Below are 26,001 nucleotides of genomic sequence, written 5' to 3'. Positions count from 1 at the left end.
TGTGTGTGTGTGTATATATATATATAAAATCATATATATATACATATGTGTGTGTGTATACATATATATACACACACATATGTATATGTGTATACATATATATACACACACATATGTATATGTGTATACATATATATACACACACACACATATGTATATGTGTATACATATATATATATACAGACATCAGTAAATGAGTCAAAACACATTTTCCACCTGAGCCCAGACATGGCTTTAGAATGCATTTCAGCGCTATGATACCACAGCTATCTTCTATAAACAAAGGAGGGAAGACATTCCTATCTTTCCCTCATCAGTGCATTCTCCATAAAGACTGTTCATGTCAATACGCTGCCTGTAACTGGGCACAGAGTGTTTTCCTGACTCCCTTTGCAAAGTGAAGCAAGCATTGTGACTCCAAGATTGAGCTTCCAGGTATTTAGCTCTTCTGTCAAATCACTCTGAAGGATTGGGTTCAGTGTCTTACAGTCATGGAGTTCCAAAGACACTGCTTCTGTTACTTGCCTTCTATTTCTGCTAAGGAATGAGAGGGACCATCCCACCCACAGACTTTACAAATGAGGAGGGAGAGAGCTAACACATACTGAATGGCAGGCAATATAGTGAGTGCTTTATATTTACTTCTTTTTGTTTTTTATAACAACCACATAAGGTCAGTATTATTGTCCCCATTTTATAGATAGGAGATAGTGTCAAAGAAATTAATTTATTTGCCTGAGATCCCAGAGGTGGTGAGAGATGAAGATAATCAATCTCAGATCTGTGACATCCAGCATCATGCTGTTGAACTCTGGAGAATTAGTTATTTCTTTTGTGATCTTGATAAAATCTGCTTCTTGGGTTCTTTTCATACCACCAAGTAGTTACATTTTTGATGACAGCCTTGAGCTGTACCTTCATACTTTCTTGAGTCTTGCAGACCACAGAGGCAGGTGGAAAATGGGTAAATGTAGATCAGATATGTGTTAGAAGCAATCAATCTATTTAAAACCTCATGCCAATCATGTGAAAATCTGGTCCCCTGGAGACCATCTTGATGCAAATGGAAAGCAAATTCGGGTTTAATTTTCTTATGTCCTTTTTTCTGCAGGACATCGTCCATATCAGGTGATCACCGCTCGAGTTCATCCAGGAGAGAGCAATGCCAGTTGGGTGATGAAGGGTACCTTGGAGTTCCTGGTCAGCAGTGACCCTGTGGCTAGGCTCTTGAGGGAAAACTTCATCTTCAAGATCATACCCATGCTCAACCCAGATGGTGTCATCAACGGCAAGTATGTCAGGCACCTGGCTCAGCCAAACCTGCAGTTATGCTACCATAGTAACACTGTCACTTCACCAAGTGGGCGTGGTTGGAGAGGCCTCGGTACTCTGTCAAGAATAAACTCTTGGTTTTCTGTTTTCTGGTACAAATAACAACATACTTTCCATACACACTGATGTCAGTCTCATGGTTTCTTTGAATAGAAAGGTATAGAATTGAGGCCTAGGCAGGAGGATTGCTTGAGACCAGTAGTTCAAGACCAGTCTGAGCAACACAGTGAGACCCCATCTCTACAAAATAAATTAATTAAAAAATAGGAAGCTATAGAATCATAGGCAATTAATAGCTGAGGAAAAATCTAGTTTAACATTTTTCTTTTAAAAAGGAGAAAACTGGTGTCCAGGGTGATCAAATGACTTGTCCAAATCACATGGTGGGTTAATGACAGTCAGGGCTCAAACTGTGATTTCTTCAGAGTAAGACCAATGCTTTTATTTACTTATTAATGTTTACTACAGGGAAATCTTTATTCTCAATTAGCTATTATAGGATACAGCTATAAGAATGGTGTCCCTCTAGCTAAATAAAATGTCAGCTGAAAAACAGAAGGTTGAGGTCGTTCTTCTCTTTACCTAGCCCTTACAGAACTCTTTGAAATGTATGATGGGAAAGATGGCTCCTGTGCCTGGTGAGCTCCGTTGAAATGGACCACATTCTCAGAGTTTGTGAGCTGAGGCCCAGACATCAGATGAGGCACCCAAAGTCACACAGGTGGTGCATGAGGGTGACAGGATTAACATCCACAAAGACGTCTTTCAAACTTTGTGGGCAAAGGATAAAGCTGCCCCTTGCCACGGTAATAGATGAATAGGAATGGAAATTATATCCTATGAGAAAAAGAGAATACAAGATAAACTGAAAATATTGAAGGAAAAAAATTCAAAATCTACAAATGGAAAACGTATTTTTAATAAAAATTAGTATCAAAGAAGCAAAAAAGAAGTTTAGAAAACTATAAAATAGAGCAATATTAAAATTGTTAAATGTAAGAGACAAAATGAGAATTATAAAGAAATACAAAAACAAAAACTTCAAAGAGATAAAATGAAAATGACTTAAAATAAGTAAGAATGATGAAAGAAAGATGAAATAATTCATTTTTTAAGAAAAAATTTAAGTGTTAAACAGCCAAGAATAGACTAGCTTCAAAAGATAAGCACCAAAGATAGATAAGTTGCAAAGGTTAAAAGTATGAAGATGATAAATTACAAAAAGATGAAAAGCATAAATTCCAAATGATGAAATGTGTTAAACCAGGTTAAAGGAAAGCAAATAAAAGCTACAGACCATAAAAATAAAATTTCAGTACACACGCACACACACACACACACACACACACACAGAGAGAGAGAAAGGAAAGACACCCATGTACCCATGTGTTCCTCAAAGGTGAGCTCCTCCCAGCTTAGCAGTTGCCAGACTTCATTTTATTTACATTTTATTTTATTTTATTATTATACTTTAGGTTTTAGGGTACATGTGCACAATGTGCAGGTTTGTTACATATGTATCCATGTGCCATGTTGGTTTGCTGCACCCATTAACTCGTCATTTAGCATTAGGTATATCTCCTAATGCTGTCCCTCCCCCCTCCCCGCACCCCACAACAGTCCCCGGAGTGTGATGTTCCCCTTCCTGTGTCCATGAGTTCTCATTGTTCAATTCCCACCTATGAGTGAGAACATGCGGTGTTTGGTTTTTTGTCCTTGCGATAGTTTACTGAGAATGATGTTTTCCAGTTTCATCCATGTCCCTACAAAGGACATGAACTCATCATTTTTTATGGCTGCATAGTATTCCATGGTGTATATATGCCACATTTTCTTAATGCAGTCTATCATTGATGGACATTTGGGTTGGTTCCAAGTCTTTGCTATTGTGAATAGTGCCGCAATAAACATACATGTGCATGTGTCTTTATAGCAGCATGATTTATAGTCCTTTGGGTATATACCCAGTAATGGGATGGCTAGGTCAAATGGTATTTCTAGTTCTAGGTCCCTGAGGAATCGCCACACTGACTTCCACAATGGTTGAACTGTTTACTTTTTTATGGAGATTATTTGAGGGCAGAGAATGTTGGGCAGAGAGCAGGGTTTCTTCTCTTTCTCTGTGGTGACTGATTGGCCTTTAAACACATGGGAAAACTGGGAGGCCAAGTCCTTCACTAAGAAACTCGATCAGACCTTGGAAAGAAATTAGCCTTCTGAGCTCTCAAGCTGGAAAGGCCCAAAAGCAGTGTTCGCTCCTGGTCAAACAGAACTCAGCCGGCTCTTGCTATGTGTTCCTTTAACGGCAGAGAACAGCTCTGGGACATCGGTGAATGTCTCATCCCTGCTTGAGCAGCCAAGGATTTTACTAGCAAACTTTTTCAGCCTAAATGGATGGAAAACAGTTATGCAAGGCATCTTGAGGGACATGATCCCATTTTGACATTTTCTCATCCAAATTGGCTCTTTTCTGAAATCTCTTCTTCGCTGGAATTGTCTGAGGTCCAGTAGAGAATGGAAAGAGCCCTGGATCTAGAGTCATAAGATTCGTTAGGAATTCTGGCTTTTCTCCTGCCCTAGTCAGTTTTCTCTTCTGTTGAAAGAGGAAGACAACATGCTCCCTGTTGACCATTCTGGAAAAGGTCTCAGAAACCCAAGGCAATATTCAAGCTCAGGGATTAAGTATTGTAGTTTCTTCAATTTTAAATGCTTACACCTCCAAACCAGGGGCTTTATCCAGATCTCTGGTTTAAAGGTTAATGTGATCTCAGTCACTGAGTATCCTCCTGGCCTGGACACACATTATTTCCAGCTTATAGCTGGTTGCTTTGGGTTCCCAAATGGCAGGGGGCAGCTTCTCCTTAGTGACACTGGCATTTATCATCATTACCATTATTTATTATGACTAAAATTACCTTTTCATTTGTATAGCATCTTTCATCATGGAGCTCAAGGCACTTTGTAGATCACTTGGATTACCCAAACAATTTTGGCTGAAAGGGACTTGGAAATCATAGTGTTATGCTACTGAAGGAAAAATCCACAGGTAATAGCACATCATTAAAAAAACTTGATACTGCCTTAATGAATAATGCCTCATCATAAAAGAGCTTAAAAGTCTCAGTGACTGAGCCTTCCTTAGAACATACCTAACACATGGTTTATCTAATTTCTGCTTGAACTAGTTCTGTGATGGACGTTTTATTTCAGGGCATGCCCACTCTGTTGTGTATAATCAGGTGGATTTGTGTTTTACTGTGTTTTGATCTTTGTCCTGTGAGCTTCACCTATTTTAATCATTCCTCCCTCAGGATATCCCATGGATAAAATCTAATCCCCCTCATCCATGCTTGAACTTTCCCATGTGAATTTCTCTCCAACCTTGATGCAGTTCACCTAAATCTTGTGTATATGGTATTTTTTTCTGATGTTCTCATCTTCACTGATTTTCTCTGGGTATATTCTTATTAATAGGCTCCTTTTTGTGACATTGTGGTCTTTTGTCCTTTTTAATGTATTTAAAACAGCTTTGGGGGAACAGGTTTTTTTTTTGGTTATGTGGATAAGTTATTTTAGTGGTAATTTCTGGGATTTTGGTGCACCCATCCCGTGAGCAGTGTACATTGTACCCAATATGAAGTATTTAATCCCTCACTCCCCAACTCTTCCCCCGCAAGTCCCCAAAGTCCAGTATATCATTCTCATGTCTTTGTGTCCTCATAGCTTAGCTCCCACTTACAAATGATAAGATATGATATTTTATTTTCCATTCCTGAGTTACTTCACTTAGAATAATAGTCTCCAACTCCATCCAAGTTGCTGCAAAGGCCATTATTTCATTCCATTTTATTCCATGCTGATATATATGTATATATATCTCACATTTTCTTTATCCACTCATTGGTTGATGGCACTTAGATTGGTTCCGTATCTCTGCAATTGCGAATCGTGCTGCTGTAAACATGTGTGTTCAAGTGACTTTTTCGTATAATGACTTTTCCTTTGGGTAGATCCCCAGTAGTGGGATTACTGGATTGAATGGTAGTTCTACTTTTAGTTCTTTAAGGAATCTCCATACTGTCTTTCATAGTGATTGTACGAGTTTACATTCCTACCAGCAGTGTAAAAGTGGTCTCTTTGCACCACATCTACGCTAACATCTATTACATTTTGATTTTTTAATTATGGCAATTGTTGCAGGAGAAAGGTGGTATCTCATTGTGGTTTTAATTTTCTTTTCCCTTATAATTAGTGATGTCAAGCATTTTTTTTTTCATATGTTTGTTGGCTACTTGTATATCTTTTGAGAACTGTCTATTCATGTCCTTTTCCTACTTTTTGATGGGATTTTTTTTATTGCTAATTTGTTTGAGTTCCTTGTAGATTTTGGATATTAGTCCTTTGTTGGATGCATAGTTTGCAAAGATTTTTCTCCCACTCTGTGTGTTGTCTGTTTACTCGGCTGGTTATTTCTTTTGCTGTGCAGGAGCTTTTTAGTTTAATTAGGTCTCATTTATTTGTTGTTGTTGTTCTTGTTGTTGTTGTTGTTGCATTTGCTTTTGGATTCTTAGTCCTGAATACTTTGCGTAAGCCAATGCCTAGAAGAGTTTTTACAATGTTATCTTCTGGAATTTTTATGGTTTCAGGTCTTAGATTTAAGTCTTTGATCCATCTTGCATTTATTTTTGTATAAGGTGAGAGATGAGGATCTAGTTTCATTCTTCTACATGTGGCTTGCCAATTATCATAGCACCATTTATTGAATAGCATGTCCCTTTCCCACTTTATGCTTTTGTATGCTTTGTCGAAGATCACTTGGCTGTTAAGTATTGGCTTTATTTCTGGGTTTTCTATTTTGTTCCATTGGTCTACATGCCTATTTTTATGCTAGCACCATGCTGTTTTGGTAACTATAGCCTTGTGGTATAATTGAAGTCGGGTAATGTGATGCCTCCAGATATGTTCTTTTTGCTTAGTACTGCTTTGGTTATGTGGGCTCTTTTTTTGGTTTCATATGAGTTTTAGGATTATTGTTTTTTCTAGTTCTTTGAAGAATGATGATGGTATTTTAATGGGAATTACATTGAATCTGTAGACTGCTTTTGGCAGCATGGTTATTTTCACAATATTGACTCTACCTATCCATGAGCACGGGATGTGTTTCCATTTGTTTGTGTCACTTATGATTTTTTTCCAGCAGTGTTTTGTTTTCCTAGTAGAGATATTTTACCTCCTTGGTTAAGTGTATTTCTAGGTTATTTATTTATTTATTTATTTTTACAGCTGTTGCAAAAGTGACTGAGTTCTTGATTTGATTCTCAGCTTGGTTACTGTTGGCATATAGCAGTGTGTGTACATTGATTTTGTATCCTGAAACTTTACTGAATTCATTGATTAGATGTAGGAGCTCTTCTGATGGGTCTTTAGGGTTTTCTAGGTATACAATCATATCACTGGCAAACAGTGACAGTTTGACTTTGTATTTACTGATTTGGATGCCCTTTATTTCTTGTCTGATTGCTGTGGCTAGGACTTCCAGTACTATGTTGAATAGAAGTGATTAATGTGGGCATTCTTAATAGGCTTCTTAAAGGTGAAAGAAATGTCCTGCGTGTTGTCTGATCAGCAGAGGCAATCCTTGCATAAAGATCAGGGAACCAAAACCTGAACTTGGCACTTAGCCTACAAGGCTTTACTTCTCTCTCACAAATAAAAATGAGCCTTATGGAGCTTGCAATAATGAGTAAAAGTAGACCAGTTTCCTTTTGTGGTGATGGTGATGGAGCTTCTGAGAGTGCCTGATAGCTTTTGATAAGAGTGGCCAGTGAAATAAAGGCATGATTTCCCAGCAAAATATAGGGAGTCTTGCCAAGCCAAGGATCTCTTAGCAACACATATCTGAACAGGAAAAGAAAATACAAAGATGGAAGTTTATGTTAAGTTCAAAAACAAACAAACAAACAAACAAACATTTTGTCATCTTTCTGGCCTGGCAGTTTTTGTTGAATTGGGCTGAGTTCTAAGTAAATCAGGAGGACTGATCCAGCGGTTCCTTGACACTTAAATATCTTCCCAAGGTGGGGTAAAAATAGAATGGGCAGTCAACAGATTTTCTTAGAGCAGAAGTGATAATTGGTAGCTGGATTAGAGTGGGAAGTGGGGAGAAGACAGGTGATTCCTGAACTGCATTAAAGGTAGACATGATGTATAAATGAGCACGGAGTGAGGGAGAGGATAAGTCAAGCATGATTCCCAATCTTTTTATCTTGGTTGTTGGGTGGTAGTGACAAAATAATTTTTATAATGTCAACACACAGCCTAACGTCTTATTTACAGGAGAACCAGGGCATATTGATTCTTAGAGTATATACAACTCTAAAAACTTGATTATCTTCTTTCAAGGCCATTGTGGAACAGAAGCAAACAGTAATAAAGAGCAAAGACTCCACTATAAGTAAATACACCAAGGTATTAAAACGTAATAGCTGAATGCACTAGAGGAAACAAATCAAACTATAAAAATCAGATAAAAAATCTTGACCATTTTAACAATCTGGGACCATTTAAAGTTAGTGCCAGTAGTGTTTACTCCACTGTGGGTTGTGAAGACTTTACAATAAGAGCACTCACAGAATCCATCTAAAAAATTATTCAGCACCTTTTATGGGCCAAGAAAGAAGCTAGTTCCTTTACATATATTGTCTTATTTAATCATCACTATAGCCCAACAAATGTAGGTCTTCTATGCAATTTCTAGACAAGAAAAGTTGAGCACACAGGCATTCAGTTTTGAGTACAGTTTAAACAGCTGGTGTTACAGAGCCAGGAACTCAAGTCTATCCTACATTACTTTGCTGTAGATATTTAAGGGAATTAGAATGTAAGAACCTTAACATGTTCTTGCAGGGCAGATTCTTGTATATTATTCAGTCCCAGTCATTCAAATGATAAGGAAACTGAGACCAAAGAGGTAAATGAGTTATCCACAATTACATAACTAGTTCAAATCAACATGGAACAGGCATAAGAAACTGTCTAGATATTGAAAACACACACACACACACACACACACACACACACACACACACACATCCATGCCCAAGGTTATGTGACTAGCTTGTGGGAGAGCTAACTTCAAATCCCTTGTTCATTTTGGTCTATCAGGTCTTCCCAACCTTGGGTAGAGATATAAATAGAGTCTCAGCCCCATCAGCTGCTTGGTTCTGAAATTCATCTTGCTGACTCAGACCTTCATATCCAGGTGCCTGGGAGAAGCCATGGCGCAGCCTTGCCCAGATTTCTGCCATTCTTGCCCAGGATGAATGAATTGGTTCATCCTCACTTCCTAGCTGGGCTTGATCCTGGACACTGTACCTTGACTTTCCAGCTTTCTCTACTAGAGAATGCTGTGTCCTTCCCTGTCACTGCCAGCTTTTGGCTGCAAACACCTCAGCTGACTGTGAATATTTATTGTCATGGGGCTTCTGTTCCATGGCCCACTTTCACTCAACTTGCCAGGATCACCAGGAGCTTAGACTGTCACCTCTGGGCTGGGCCATGCCTTTTCCTTCCCATTTTGAACTCAGCTCTACTTTTGAATGTATTTAAAGTCCTTTGATATAATGACATGCAGCAGTGGCTCTCAGACTTTTGGATTTCACAGATCTGTTGAATTTAAATAAACAGAGGACTGATTAGTAAGTATGTCATTTTTTATTTGAACAAGTAAGAATGGAAGATACTCTCTGAGATCCCAAACAATTGACTGGGGAAAGTTTCAGTCTCATTTGTTTCTTGGGCTGCTGCCTTTTCTACATGGGATTATGCAGATAACCCGGGAGATGTGATGCTGGGCCTGTAGATCACGGCAGTGAGCATACTTGCCATGTTTACTGTAATCCATGCTGCTGGTACCCATGAAGGCTTCTTTGTGGACAGGAAGAAGTGTGTAGTCAGTAAGTGTGTTAGTTATTCCCACTGTTAATCACCCTTTTCCAGGAACAGGGAAAATTCTGGAACAGGAAAAGGTACCTGAAAAATGGGCCCTTAAGGGAAAGAGGCAATGCTCCTGAGCTTTAAATTGGGAATACTCAGGTCTAACCAGGGGGTCCCTGTAGGTCATAGAGGAAAGATGGCATCTGCCATATGGAGGAGGCCAGAGGAGACAAGTGGCCTCTTGAGAATGAGAACAGCTATACTAATAATCCATTTTAATTTTTTTGAGTAGTTATCTTTTGCTATATAATTGACTATTTAAGTGTTAATCAGTCTTCTAGTCTTGTTTCAGCTATGCTACTAGGCTTTAAAGAAAGTGCCTATGCCTGGCCGGGTGCGGTGGCTCACGCCTGTAATCCTAGCACTTTGGGAGGCCGCGGCAGGCAGATCACGAGGTCAGGAGATTGAGACTATTCTGGCTAACACGGTGAAACCCCGTCTCTACTAAAAAAATACCAAAAAAATTATCCAAGCGTGGTGGTGGGCACCTGTAGTCCCAGCTACTTGGGAGGCTGAGACAGGAGAATGGCGTGCACCTGGGAGGCAGAGCTTGCAAGTGAGCCGAGATCACACCAGCCTGGGCAACAGAGTGAGACTCCATCTCAAAAAAACAAAAAAAAAACAAAAAAAAACAATAAAAAAGAAAGTGCCTATGCCTAAGATTGGTTAAGGGGAAAAGCGGCACTCGTACGTAAGGAAATTCCTAAGGGAACAGTGGAAATAGTACAATGGCTAATACATTTTATGAGTTGTACTCAGTAAAATGAGAACATTTAAGAAAATAAAATAGATTTGTTTTCTGATTATAAAAATGATACATGATACAGCCAAGATAATAGGTGTTTCAAAAATAAGACTTAATATAAGGAATTAGTACAAATCTAATACAAGGTTCATGCAAGTGGTAGAAGTCTAAGTTCAAAAGGAGATGCTAAAAAAAAAAAAAAAAAAAATAGATTAAGAACTGCAGAGGCAGCTACCACCTGTAATAATGGAGGAAGCAAATGCAAGAGGAGTAGTTACCAGAACCTAGCAGGTTGAGGGGCTCCATGAGGCTGGTGTTTGGAACTCTGTGAAGGGAGACTGATCTGGCTAGGGCTTCAGTGCACAGCAGGCACAGCCTAGAGGGTGAAGGAGTCTAGAGTGGCCTGTATCCAAATAGCAGAGGAACCATTTGGTTCTTCCTGCTGCTGATGCCTTTGATGGAGTGCAGCAATGTTGGTTCTATGGGAGCTGAAGGAGTAGGGATTCACACATTTGATGGCAGCTGCTCTGGTCTTGTTAACTGGAACTGGGAAACAGAAAGAGTGTGTTTTTCTTCCTCAACTTGCCTTCCTATCTTTCTCTAGGGCTTCTCATTGGCAGAACCTACTGTCAACTGTCAAGGGCATCTGAGCACTGTAGTCTGCAGAGTTTTAACAACAGGTGAAAATAAGTGCAAAGTATCTATTTACCGAGTGCTCAACATGCCGTAGTATGGTTCTTAGCACCCTGTCTATGTGACTTCATTGTTTTCAAAAAACAAAATGATTTTATTGTTTCCAGTGGGAAAAAATGACACATCATTATTATAAACAATTCAATATGTATAGAAAAAGCTTAAGGAATAAATTTAAAGCCACCTAAATTCAGGACTATTGCATTGTATGATTCCAAAGGGCATCATTTAGATTATAATCTATTATAATTACATAGTGCCTCTGGAATTTTGTAATGTAGAGGCTCTTCCTGAATCAAGCTGCCCAGAGAAAAACATTATTAGCAAGTTGAAGGAGATATTTTAGCCATTTGTCTATAAATTGACAGCTTTAGGTATATCAGCTATATCTTTATTTCTGTTCTTTCATAAGATAATATATTTTGTAGTATAATTTATAAACTAACCACATCTTCCCATGGCAAAAATACAAATTAAATGATCAGTTTTAAAAATAACCATCTTTCAGTATTGATGGGGCCATAATTAATGTAAACAATTCATTATAAACTGTAGAAAGATGAATATTTTGTTTATTCTTAGCGATTTTTTTCCGGTTATTTTCTTAAGATAAATTTTTAAAGTAGTCAATTGAGTCAGATGTCATACATATTTTATATTTGATACATACTGTTGCCAGATTACCCTTCTTAGAAAATTCACATATTATATTCCTTGTACTAATGGATAAAAGTGACTGGTCCTCATATCCTTGTTAACACTACACATTATCAACTTTTTCCTTTCTTGTCAATCTGATTGGATAAACATATGATTTTTATTTTTAGTTTTTATATTTATAACTTCTAATTATTGCAACTACCTGAAAAAGTAAATAGTTTAATTTCATTTTGCAGACCAAAAAATAAAACTGAGGCAAAAGGAGATTGAGTGACATACTCAAAGTCAGTCCCGTGTCTAATAAGTTTTCAGAGTCAGAAATTAAACTCAGGTTCATCTGGTTGCAAAGCTCTTGTTCTTTTCATTAGGGTTATACAGCCCCACTGTGTCAAAGCTTCTAGACAATCATCCTGGTGTCTTTCCTCTTGAATATTTCCAGCATAGAACTTGGGAAGTGGTAAGTGTCCAATATGTTTTGTAAGTCTAGTTCTGAGTATACCTAATCCTTCTGAAGTCTCTTAAAATGTGGCCCTCCAGGCAAGGTCATTCCAGAAAAGAAGGGCTCTAAAATGTTTTACTATAGGTCAGATAGGAAGGTAAAGTTTGTGTACTACTCATTGAAGGTATGATTTTTGTTGAACTTGTAGGCATAACAATCACCTGGCATTTTTAATTCCGTTTTTCTCCTTTTAGTCATCATTTACTGTCTTGAAAGAATTACTGAAGACATACTGGGGAGCCTTGTTTTATGTCTGGGCATTCTCCAACAGGCTAAGGTTTAATAAGCATGGGGTCTGTGGATCCTTCCAAGCTGGATTTATGATCGTGGGACTCTTGGATCATGTGGGGAATGATTCCCTTTCCCATGATTCGCTGGTCCACGTTTGGCGTCTGAAATGCACATTCCCTGTATGCCTATGGGTGTGAGTTTTGCAGTGCTCACCCACAAAGCTAGGGCAGAGGACCAGGACTCCTCTGCAGGAGGGAGAAGGAGCGACAGGAAGAAGCAGCGCAGACTAGCAAAGGCAGAGGGCAACTGGCTGTCACATGGTCAGCTCCTAGCAGGCGTTTCTTTTTCTTTCTTTCCCTGTCTGTTTCTCTGTTTCTCAATCTCTCTCTCTCTCTAACTCATCAAGGCACTGCATCCCCTCTCTGAAAGCTTACATGATCACAAGCTGAAGAACCTGCAGGAGAAAGTTCTGTATGTTCTGTGGCCTCTGGGAAATGAATAATTCTATTGATATTTTCTGTAGAAATGATGCCAATGACAAGGTAGGGGAGTAATATTCCCCTGACTCCTTTCTGAATTCTCATTCCAAGGTTTCAGCTCCAAACTTCTCCTTTCAGGCACAGGCCAGGGCAATTCGAAGCTCCTGCTGTAACGTCTCTCTGTGAAATGTTTGCTATCCGAAAATCATAATCTCTTAGCTGTTAAAGCTTAACCTCTACCAGTCATCTGTTCCTTCCACATGGAACTCAACTGCTCTTCCTGGGAGCTGACAAAGGAGCTTAAACTTGCAATCATGTTTAATTCCTGAGTTTCATTCATCACATTTTAATTTAGATTGCTTTGCTATTTTGTACTGTTTGAAACAGAGCAGAATTGTTGGTGGATGGAAATTTTTGCTTCATTTTGTTTTTAGAAAAATTTAAGAATTTTGAGACATGAAGCAGAGGTTGAGTGTTTGGATGAAAATGTCAATCTGGGTTCTGGTTCTACCCTGTTTATCCATCTCTGTGTCAAGATGCTCTAAGGGGAGATGGGCAAAAGGGTTCTTAATCTTCCTTTGCATTACTTTCCTTATATTTAAAAATGGGGAAAATTGTTATTCTGATTCAGAAGGGGTCTGAGGAACTATAATTTTTCCTCACTTTCTCCTGCCCTCACTGGGAAAAAAGTAGGGGTGGAGATCTCAGCCATTTTGAATGCGAAGATATTCTCCTAGACAAAAAAACAAAAAAGGAACATTGTAGGAATAGTTTAATCTCACAGCATTTGTTTACAACTTTATAAAATGAAAGACAGACACATATTTAAATTTTAAAAAATATGCAGAAGTAACTGTTTTCTGCCTTAAATTCCTGCCTGGCAAATGCCTGTCAGTAATTCCCAAATCATGGTCTGTAGGGAATTTGCAGGGCATCCATAATGTGTCTTCAGACAAGTGGAATGAGGCGGAGAGACCCATGAAGAACATGGCACTTGGTGCAACCGTCCAAACCTCTGTCATAAACCACAGACATAATATGGACTCAGAGAGCACTGAGGGCCCTGGTTCTAGAGGGCAACACACTCAATCTTGCTGATGAACTTGTTCGTAGAGATCAAAATGGAAATTATTTGCTCTGGGAACTCTTAAGGTCCTGCTGCTAAGTCATTTGCATAGTGTTAAATGATGCATAGTGCTGGGGCTGGATTCTGGGAGTGTGTTCCCAAGGGCTTCCTCACTTATACCCCATTCCCACCACCGCCTGCATACACAGAAGGCGTCAGGTGCTTGAGGACTCCATTTGCCTTCCTCAGACATTGCAGTTTTGAATAAATATTACTATTTATTATTCCCAAATTTAGAGTTATTAATTATATCAGCATAAACCTAATTTATGCCATCATAAACAGCGATAATAAATGCTGCCAAATTCTAATACCCAGCTCTTGCCAACTGTGCCTGTAGTTGATGGGTTCCCCCCCCTCACTTCCCAGAAGCATTAAATTAAAAATGATTCCGTGTTACAGAATCATTGATCAAGTTGGGGCTGAGGCTCCATGGGAAATGCACTTGTTTTGTTCAATGCTTTGCTCTTTCATTGGCTGGGCAGCTTCTGATGTCTGTCTGCATTCCAGTGTTTCTCCTTCGCTTCCTCCCCTCCTCTGGTCCTCCTATAGGAGGAAGAAATCCGGACAGGGATGCAGGGATAGAGGGAGGTAGATGAGCATCTATTCTTTTATTCTAAATTTCCCCTTTAGACATCTCTCTTCTTAGCATCCCCACTTCTAACACTTTATTTCAACATAAACTTAGAAGTCTTTATAAAGCAAACCCTTGGGTATAATATAGATATGTTATTTCTCAATTTCTATCACATCTATCATGTATTTAGGGATGAATGTTATACCTGGCTTCCTAAAATACATGAAAGTCTATAATGGGAAAATAGGAAGCATAGCCTGGACAACCCCCACCAAAACTGAGGAAGCTTTTTCTTTTGGTATTTACTCTCAGGGGTGCTCTGATTTTGCAGAGGAAGAGGAAAAGCCTGTCCCCATGTTATCAGAACTATAATGCAATCTCATCGCTTTTCTCAAGGAGAAACAATTTTTACTTTTCCTTCATTCTCCCTGGCTTTTGCTTTGTTTTCATCAGTGATGATTGTGGTGATGATGTAGTATAAAAAAATTCCAACAAGACAGTCAGAAGAAGACCCACTTTAGGTCAAAATTAGCTTCTTTATAGCTGTGTGGCTTCGGACAATTTACTTAACTTCTCTACTCCTGTTTGCTCCGCTTTTTAAGGGAGTAGTAAGCTCTAGCCACTGCACCTCACTTGATTAATATCACAATCAAGTACCATAGTACTTCAAAACTAGTAAGTACTGAACAAAGGTAATGGTTCCTTTTATTGTGTTCTGATGCCTAAATTTCAGTGGTAGGGCATCTATGTTCTTCTCAACGGTAGGGCCAAGCAGTCTTAATAATCTTTTTCCTGCTTTTCATTTTTTGGTTTTGCCAAGAGATCCAGGATAAGCCATGGCAATAGGATAGAAATTCTAAATTTTGCAGAGGAAGAGACAAGGTCAAAGGTATATATAAATATAATATATACATAATATATATTATAAATATATATTATATATAATATAATATATTTTATATGTATGTTATATATATTATATATTATATATTTTATATATAGAGAGAGATCTTGTTAAAGTTTTGGTTATTCTTTTGATTTTAAAATTGTGGGGCAAGTATAGAAATGAATAGATTGTACAAAAAATTCAGCAACAGAGAAACCTTGGAACTGGGTAGTTCAGCTAATGCCTTTTTTCCTTATGCTTACTCATCAAATAGATTTAACTGGCACCTTGGAATGGATAAAAACCTTGGTTTCTTGCCTGCAGAAGCCAGCCTATCATCGGCCTCCATCAAGGTGTCTCCAAGAGCTTTTCAGGATGTCTGTAATGAGCAGCATCTGTGGTCCATGGAGTCTGTCTTCCCCAGCCTGGGGACTGCCTCCCTGGGGTGGGTACCCAAGCCTCAAGATCACAGAAGCCCAGTTTCCTAGAAAAGTGGACTGTATCAGGAACTAGGAGGAATTGCACCTTGAAGGCTGGCTTTGGAAAATTGCCTGAGAGCCCTCTGCTCTCTGTTCTGGATCATTCTGCCTGGCAGTCTGGAGTTTATAAGCAGGAAAGTCAAAGGCAGCACATACACTTTGATAATGCAGATCCACCTCCCTGCCCTGATTTCCAGGTTGCCTTTCCTTGGCTATTCATCTCTCTGAGCCACCTAGTCCTTTTGAATTATTAGCCTTACTCCTTCATTGCCCAGCTTCCTTCTTGCAAATATGCCCCCATATATCTTCACTCCACAGAAAATGCTTTCTTCTCTATTTACAGCTTCTTTCTGCTCCCCACCCTTCCCCCTGGTCCAATAACTAACAGCCAAGGAGATAAATAAGAAACATAACTCTTTTTGGCCATTATTTTTTTGTTGTTACTCTGCAGAGTAATATATATATAATAACAAGGAAACATATCTTATTACTAAAGTAATTACAATAAATAAAAAATAACTGAGAATGGAGCTTAAAGAAGGGGACATAGCAGAGTAGTGATTACAGCAGGATTTTAAAATTTTAATTTACTAGTGCCAGTCTCTGCTACTCTGTTCATACCCCGCTTAGGAGATTGTGTCTAATTAGAGATTGGTTGTTATTGGTCTTTGAAAGCACCCCCTCCTAGCTGACGTATCCCTTAGGTCTTTAAAGGAGAAATTTGGCCCAAGGAATCCCTTGAAAAATCTCTTTGTCAGCAGCCCAATGTTGGAAAACAGCAGCATTTAGCATGTTAAGTTGCATCATCATCAAAGCTTGGGAATTGCAAATAATTACTTGGCATTTTTCCCTCTGTAGATAACATTCTCTTAACTAGTCTACACAGACATGCATTCACTCCATCATCCGTGGATCTCCAAGTTGAGGACACAGTACACCCTTTTGTAGAATACACTGGTGCTGACCAATCTTAGAGTTAAACTATTTTTCTTTATAGCCAATCTAATTTTATCCAAAAGCAATTTATGTCCATTTGTTTTTCTATGGCCACAGAGGAAGTGTGGAATGTTTATTTTTCTTCATTAATCATGACTATTATCCTATTTCTGATAGTCATCTTTCCAAGTCCTTTTGGTATTTGAGTTGCTTCTCTTTCTTTTTGAACCTAAATCTTGTATGTTCAGTGTTTAGTCCCGATACACAGTGTTTTAACTATAATTGTCAGTGTTTGGTTTCCTTGACCTTCTCCAAGTTGCTCTTGAGTGTGGAAGGGTGAAGTACAGCATAGTGGCTTTCCCATGCATCTTAGCATCTTTCTTCAACACCATCCCTAAACTTCAAGTGCATTTATTAATTCATGTGACCATGTGCCCTTCTAAGTTGCTCTAAACAAGTGGTCTTAGTCATCTACACATTTGAAATATAGGGCAAATACAAAATTTAGACACAGTTACCACAACACTTCTTCCCTAAACCACTGCCATCCCCACCATTTCTACTATCACCACCACCACCAATAACATTACAAGAAAATGGCAAATATTGAATGAGCATTTAACACATGCTTGACAATGTCAAGTACTTTACATATATTATCTTTTAATTCTCACACAACCCTCTGTGGTAAATATTAATAATATCTTGACTTTACTAATGAAAAAATAATATTTTAAGAGCAAAATAAGTGTCCTAGGGCATTCAGAACACAGATAGTATTTGGATAAAAAGAATATTCAATTCAGTTTCTTTCTTTTTTAATTTTGATTCTAGATCCTGCCCACTTTACCACTACATTATATACAGAATCAGAAGTTATAGAATTATGTAATGTTAGAGGTGAAAGGCATCTTACATTTCAACAAACCAGCCCCACCCTTTCTTTATAGAAGAGAAAAATAAAAGATGCTCATTAAGGTAACAGCAGGTTCTTAAATCTCTACAATGTTAGAGTTGAATTTGAAGTCCAGGCCTAAAACTTTCCCCACTGAATCTCCATTACATGCAAGGATAACATATTTGCAATCTAGGCAGACATTTATGTAAACTATTATGCATAATATTATGACATTTGGGAATGTAAAGCAAAGATAAGTTCTTCATTAAGACAGATAATGCAGGATTGAATGGTAGTTCTATTTTTAGTTCTTTGTGAAATCTACATGCTGTTTTCCATAGGGATAATAATTTACATTCTTATCAAGAATCTATAAGCAGCCCCTTTTCTCTGTCTCCTCACCAACATCTGTTATTTTTAAATCTTTTTAATAGTAGCCATTCTGAAAGGTATAAGATATTATCTCATTGTGGTTTTAATTTACATTTTTCTGATAATTAGTGGTGTTGGGTGTTTTTTAGGTGCTTGTGGGACATTTGTATATCTTCTTTTGAAAAATGTCTATTCATAGCCTTTGCCCACTTTTTAATGGGGTTATTTATTTATTTTTTGTTGAGTTGTTTGAGTTCCTTGTAAATTCTGGATATTAGTCCCTTTTCGGATGGATAGTTTGCAAATATTTTTTTCCCATTCTGCATGTTGTCTGTCCAACTCTTGATTATTTCTTTTGCTGTGCAGAAGCTTTCTGGTTTAATTTTCCCATTTACAATTCACAGTAGCAACGATGTGGAATCAACCTAAGTGTCCATCAATGGATGATTGAATAAATAAAATGTGGTATAAGTACACAATGGAATACTATTCAGCCATATAAAAGAATGAAATCATGTTATTTGCTGCAACATTAATGGAACTGGAGGCCATTATCTTAAGTGAAAAAAACTCAGAAATGGAAAGACAAATACTGTATGTTCTCACTTATAAGTGGGAGCTAAATAATGTATACACATGAACATAGAGTATGGAATGAAAGACATTGGAGACTCAAAAGGATAGGGAGGTGAGGAGGAGGTGGGTGATGAGAAATTACTTAATGGGTGCACTGTACATTATTCAGGTGGTGGGTACACTAGAAACCCAGACTTCATAATTATGCAATATATTCATGTAACCAAATTGCACTTGTACCCCTTAAATTTATATAAAAAAAGAGAGAATGCAAAGAGCTCTGCACAGAGATGGTCAAAACATTACAAATATTTTAGCCTGTCTAATATAGCTTCCCAGAGGTAGTTGGATGTCCAAGGGTGCTTTAAAAGGGGAGGCAGAAGACCCTTGGAAGAAGAGTAGTAGTATCTCCAGACCAGCATTTTCCTAATGGCTTCTGCAGGACGCTAGCAGATTGGTGCTAATAGATGTTTCACATAAGAGGGTGCTATGGCTTAAAAAGTTCAAAAAATTTGGGGTAAACAAATTTTCTTTTAATTGTAGAAATGTTCAGTGCCATTAAAATATTAACATGCATGGAGACTCTCCAAGATGGGAAAAAATGTTTGCCATTTCCTGAACTTATTTGAACAGGGTCACATTTGTTGAAGTACACCTAAACTATCTAGAGGAACGTTAACGATCACTCAACTCGGGCAATGTTTCCCCAGGCTTTTAACTGAGATGCAGACATAAAATTAAGCCTACTTAGAAAGAAGCACATTAGCATCGTGGCTAAGAACACTTAGAATGGAGCTGTATTGCTTGAGTTTGCCACTTACTAGCTGTGTGACCTTGGAAAAGAAACTTGTCATAGGTTGGGTTATTTATGACACAGTCTCCAAGATGGAGACTTGCTGTAGGAAATTAGTTGTGTTGAGTTCTTGGGAATAACACCTATGAGAGCATAAGGGAAGCTGGATTGGGCATAGAGTACAGTTGAATTGTGATGCATTTGCTATTATGAAGGCCTCAGATGATCAGTGGGTACCTCTAACACTGGGATGCCTCTTTACCCAATGGCCTTTCAATGTCTGGAATTAAGGCAAGTGGACTGAGCCTTTCCTTTGTACTCCCCACCAATGATCCGTTCTTGAATATGAGCTTCCTATAGGGAGGGTATACAACTCCAGGGAAAGAAGATCCCTTTGGCTGAGGGCAATTCCTAGGGGAAGTACTCAGTTGTGAGCTTCAGCAGCCAGTAGCAGCTGAGGAATGAGTTCCTTGGTCCTAACGGTACTCTGAGGGATATACCACAGTATCTGCTGTGGTTCAGTTTCCTCATCTGTAAAACGGGGATAATAGCAAGTAATGACCTTTTTAATAAGGCCGTTGTGAGTTAAGTGAGTTACTATATAATATGCCTGATACTTAATAGTGTTCTTATACATGTTAAAGTAAACAACACTTATAAGAACAGTTATTATACTTTAACATCTATGAAATCACTATTAAATAAACTAGTGTATTTAGCTAATATACACTAAACAGTGTATATTAGCTAATATACACTAAACAGTGTATATTAGCTAATATACACTAAACAGTGTATTTAGCATGAAGCCTTATTAAGCTCTTTCGATGGCTTAATCATATTGCTAATTCATTTTTAGTTAATTGTCAAAGCATCTAAGTTTTTTTAATATTAATTGTCATTAACCTGAATGTTTCCTGGTATATCACTGTGTAGTTGATCTAAATGGATCAAGTCTTGAACCCATGCTTATCCCAATTTCATCCAATTAGATTCCATTCTTCTGAGACCACTTTGGATCTTTAATCTGTCATCCATTTTGTACACTAAGTTGTGCTCTTATAAATGTTATGATTATTCACATTTATAATTAAGACAATGAAAACTGAAAAAACAAAGAGAATATATCTTTCATTGCTAGTGTATTAAAAACAAGTGCCTATATGTCATAGTATTTTCACATGAATTTTTTTCATAGCTTTTTCTTAGCCTTGGACAAAGAGGTTATTACTGCATTTTCTGCTGTGTTCTTTCCCTAATAATGTAGATATCACTGTTATAAGAATGGCCCACTCTTTCAGAAGGTACCCCCTCAGACAGTTCATGGATTTGATAAACAAACAAACAAACAAACAAACAAAATTCAGTCCAGGCCAAGATGTAATTTGAGTAGAGGTGACTAAATATTGACTCGTTTCTAAGAAGTTGATTGTGATTTTGACATGACCTAAAGGGAACTGTATTTATGGAAAAGATGGCCTATTCCAATCTAATGTCAAGAGATTTGATGCTAGCATAGCTGAGATCAATTTTTCTTTTATTTTCATAAATACAGTGTTAAATGAAAATGTCCAAAGCTTGGGTCGTGCTTTCCAATGTCAGGGCAAAAAATTCGAGTGTTTCTGAGTCCTGATCAGACTGGGCTTCTCTCTAGAAGGAGACTGCAGCACATTAGTGCCTGTCATTTGTGATAGTAACTGTGGAAACTCAGCCAGCAAGACTCCTTTCAGCAGTAATCAGGGCCATTGAAGTCCATCTGATCTCATGTGGGGAACACTTTTTTATAAAAAAAAAATGTAATTCAATATCTAGCTATTAATCTAGCCATCTTGACACTGCATTATTGAGTGTTCTAATTCAGTGGATTTGGCCACTGAGAGACTCAGCCATAATGCATGTAATGTAATGGATATCATCTGAAAAACAATTGTTCTCCTTGGCTAGGTTACTTAAAGGCATTGAATAACACAAAATAGATTATATATCCATAATAGCATTCAGAATCATTTTGTTCAACCTAGTTTTTCATTGTATGGAAAAAGAAATAGGCTTAGCAATTCAATGCTATGTAAAAAGTTTACCCAGTTTCCTGGCATAGATAAGATCAAGTCAAAAGACAATGGACTCTTCCATTCCAGTGATATGAATTTCTCTTGGACAAAGATCTTATCCCTATTATTCCACAGAGGAAGACAGTGTGAGCTCTACGTGAATGTATTTCTGTGACTTGATCATACAACCATGGAATCTTAGAGAACTTAACATCTAGTTCAGTTTTTCAACTTGCACTTAAAATTCCTTTATAGCATTCATGACACGTGGACAAATAGCCTGTGCTCTAGCACGTCTATAGTGTGTGAACTTATTTCCTCTCATGTGAACTTATTTCATTTTTTGATAGTCCTCTTAGAAAGTCGTTTCTTAAACCATGTTAATATATTTCCTCTCAAAGCTTCTACCCTTCATGCCACATAGAGTAAGTTGAATTACTCTTCTTTGGACTTTCACACAACTGAAGACTGCCCTCATATCACCTCCATATGTTTTCCTTTCTCCAGAGTAAGAATCTGTAGTTTCTTCAATCACTTGGGATGTATTTTGGATCCTCCCATCATTCTGATTGTTATCTGAATTACCTCACTCATTAATGCAATAAATGTTCATTGAACATATCCTAAGTAAGAAACACTGGTAAACCTGTGGATGTAACATTGAACAGAGCAAGTTGTTTACAGTAGAGAGGTGGAAACAGACAATTCAAAATAGTATCATACAGTGTTAGACATCATCTGATGGCTGTTAGCCATACAGATGCCCAGAGAAAGGGGGCCTAATTTGGTCCTGAGGTCTGGGACAACTTCTTGTAGCATCTACATTGAGAGCTGAAGGAAGGGTTAGCCAGCAGCAAAGAGTGTGTGTGCAGTAGAAGCAGGGAGGTGTCAGAGCATTCTGGCCTACATGAGAGACTGGCATGTTCAGAGCCCAGGAATATCTAAGTTTTTATTATGATGGAATTCCCAGATGACCACCATTACTATTCTGAAAACCCAATTGCTATTCATGAAGCCTGAAGCATAAAGACTTAAGCTCTTTTGATGGCCTAATCCTATTGCTAACTCATTTTCAGCTTATTGTCAAATAAAGCCTCTAAGTTATTTTTTATATTAATTGCCATTAACCTGAAAGTTTCTTGCTGTATCACTCTATAGTTGATCTAGATGGAACAAGTTTTGAATCACACTTATCCCAGTTTCATCCAATTAGATTCCATTCTTATGAGACCACTTTGGATCTTGAATCTGCTATCCATTTCATTTGGCTTTCTGCTAATTTACATGGAAACTTCAGAGCTGACAAGAATTTGTTTTATCTTTTTATCATGTCATTGATACATTTGTTGAACTTGAGAGAACCAAGGACAGTGTACTAGAAGACATATGATCAAAGGCACAGGTCCATTTAGTTATGATCATTCAACCACTTTCTAATCTATTTTAGTGCTGCCATTGAATCTATCTTTCTTTATATAACTTGCAAGGATATCTTGAGAGACTTTTGCAAATTCCTCACTGAAGGCCTGTTAAACTCTGTCTCCTTATCTAATAACCTGTCAAAGTGTGAAACAAAGTTGGGCTGGCACAGCTGGAACAATTCACAGAATTGTTCTTGGTTACAGGTGCTGGTTTTTATGAGTTCTACTTCCTTTTCTAAGAGACCCCATATTTCCCTGTTGATATGCTCCAGAATTTTCCTGAAGATCGGCATCAAGCTCACTGGTTTCATCTGCCATTTTCTTTTTTTTAAAAAACGGAGAGATATTTGCTCATCCTTAGTCTTGATAATTTCCCATAGATTACTGACATTGTCTCAAGCTAAGGGTTGGCTCGGCCACTGCCTTTGAAGAGTGAAGAGGAGACCCCAGCTCCTGACTTAGGATGATTCAGACTTCCCACAGGCACCTCTCATAATTAAGAACTTGCAGCACTTAGTCTTCCCTGTCCCCAGAATAGATCATTCATCATGCTTGTCAGGATGATTTAGTCTGGGGGTGTGAAACTGCAATTCCTTTGACCTTGGTTCACTGAACTGACATGTTACATATGGGCCCAAATCATTGTAACTTCAGGTATTTTAATCTAGAAAATGCTTTATGACACTACATTGTTTTACTTCCATTGACTTAATGCTCTGTAGTACTAACCAAGTTCCCTCTTGGATATAAGTAGATCATAGATGGCAAAGACTGGACATTTTTTGATAGTGTGATATGCTATCAAAGATATGTGACTAAGATACGTCCTGCATGTCTTAGGCACTTTTGTCCACATGTGGTAAGCTTTCAGGGGTTAAACAGCAAAATTTGGGGGGTGGCTGGCAAGATGGCTGAATAGGAACAGCTCCGGTCTATAGCTCCTACCGAGATCAACGCAGAAGGCAAGTGATTTCTGCATTTCAAACTGAGGTACCTGGCTCATCTTTATCTCACTGGGACTGATTAGAAAGTGGGTGCAGCCCATGGAGGGTGAGCAGAAGCAGGGTGGGCCATTGCCTCACCTGGGAAGTTCAAGAGGTCAGGAAACTCCGTCGTAGCCAAGGGAAGCCGTGAGGGACTGTGCCATGAAGAATGATGCATTATGGCCCAGATACTATGCTTTTCCTACAGTCTTCGCAACCGGCAGACCAGGAGAATCCCTCGGGTGCCTACACCACCAAGGCCCTGGGTTTCAAGCACAAAACTGGGTGGCTGTTTGGGCAGACACTGAGCTAGCTGCAGGAGGTTTTTTTTCATACCAAAGTGGTGCGGGAGTGCCAGCAAGACAGAACCATTCACTCCCCTGGAAAAGAGGCTGACGCTAGGGAGCCAAGTGGTCTAACTCAGTGGATCCCACTCCCATGGAGCCTAGCAAGCTAAGATTCACTGGCTTGAAATTCTCGCTGCCAGCACAGCGGTCTGAAGTCGACCCGGGATGCTCTAGCTTCCTTTGGGGAGGGGTGTCCGCCATTACTGAGACTTGAGTAGGCAGTTTTCTCCTCACAGTGTAAACAAAGCCGCCCAGAAGTTCGGACTGGGCAGAGCCCACTATAGCTCAGCAAAGCTGCTGCAGCCAGACTGCCTCTCTAGATTCCTCCTCTCTGGGTAGAGTATCTCTGAAAGAAAGGCAGCAGCTCCAGTCAGGGGCTTATAAATAAAACTCCCATCTCCCTGAGACAGAGCACCTGGGGAAAGGGGCGGCTGTGGGCACAGCCTCAGCAGACTTAAAACATTCCTGCCTGCTGGCTCTGAAGAGAGCAGTGGATCTCCCAGTACAGAACTAGAGTTCTACTGAGGAACAGACTGCCTCTTCAAGTGGGCCCCTGACTTGTGTGCCTCCTGACAGGGAGACGTCTCCTAGCAGGGGTCGACAGACACCTCACACAGGAGAGCTTCGGCTGGCATCTGGTGAGTGCCCTTCTAGGATGAAGCTTCCAGAGGAAGGAATAGGCAGCAATCTTTGCTGTTCTGCCGCCTCTGCTGGTGATACCTAGGCAAACAGCATCTGGAGTGTACCTCCAGCAAACTCAAGCAGAACTGCAGCAGAGGGGCCTGACTGTTAGAAGGAACACTAACAATCAGAAAGGAATAGCATCAAAATCAACAAAAAGGACGTCCACACAGAAACCCCATCCGAAGGTCACCATCATCAAAGACCAAGGTAGATAAACCCACAAAGATGAGGAAAAAATGTGCAAAAATGCTGAAAATTCCAAAAACCAGAATGCCTCTTCTCCAAAACCTCACAACTCCTCACCAGCAAGGGAACAAAACTGGATGGAGAATGGGTTTGACGAATTGACAGAAGGAGGCTTCAGAAGGTGGGTAATAACAAACTCCTCCAAGCTAAAGGAGCATATTCTAACCCAATGCAAGGAAGCTAAGAACCTTGAAAAAAGTTAGAGGAATTGCTAACTAGAATAACTTTAGAGAACATAAATGATCTGATGGAGCTGAAAAACACAGCAGGAGAACTTCATGAAGCATACACAAGTATCAATAGCCAAATCGATCAAGTGAAAGAAAGGACATCAGAGATTGAAGATCAACTTAATGAAATAAAGTGTGAAGATGTGATTAGAGAAAAAAGAATGAAAAGGAGTGAGCAAAGCCTCTAAGAAATATGGGACTATGTGAAAAGACCAAACCTACGTTTGATTGATGTACCTGAAAGTGATGGGGAGAATGGAACCAAGCTGGAAAACATTCTTCAGGATATTATCCGAGAAAACTTCCCCAACCTAGCAAAACAGGCCAACATTCCAATTCAGGAAATACAGTGAACAATACAAAGAACAACTTTAAGACACATAATCGTTAGATTCACCAAGGCTGAAATGAAGGAAAAAATGTTAAGGGCAGCCAGAGAGAAGGGTCGGGTTACCCATAAAGGGAAGCCATCAGAATAACAGCAGATCTCTCTATGGAAACCCTACAAGCCAGAAGAGAGTGGGGCCAATATTCAACATTCTTAAAGAAAAAAACCTCAGAATTTCATATCCAGCCAAACTAAGCTTCATAAGTGAAGGAGAATAAAATCCTTTACAAACAAGCAAATGCTGAGAGATTTTGTCATCACCAGGCCCACCGTACAAGAGCTTCTGAAGGAAGTACTAAGTATGGAAAGGAAAAACCAGTACCAGCCACTGCAAAAACATACCAATTGGTAAAGAACATCGACACTATGAAGAA

General features: G+C 38.8%; 1 protein-coding gene across 1 annotated transcript in view; it reads left to right on the top strand.

Moving 5' to 3' along the window:
* Positions 1-26,001, top strand: part of AGBL1 (AGBL carboxypeptidase 1) — an 829,700-nt gene that overhangs the window by 315,814 nt on the left and 487,885 nt on the right. The window contains exon 18 of the mRNA XM_055277333.2: positions 1,112-1,292. Within this exon, the coding sequence (XP_055133308.2) occupies positions 1,112-1,292 (181 nt within the window). The remainder of the gene's footprint in view (positions 1-1,111; positions 1,293-26,001) is intronic.

Source organism: Symphalangus syndactylus, chromosome 5, assembly GCF_028878055.3.
Source record: "Symphalangus syndactylus isolate Jambi chromosome 5, NHGRI_mSymSyn1-v2.1_pri, whole genome shotgun sequence".
Taxonomy (NCBI): Eukaryota; Metazoa; Chordata; class Mammalia; order Primates; family Hylobatidae; genus Symphalangus; species Symphalangus syndactylus.
Note: the sequence above shows the minus strand (reverse complement) of the source record. Positions and strands in the feature narration are given on the sequence as shown.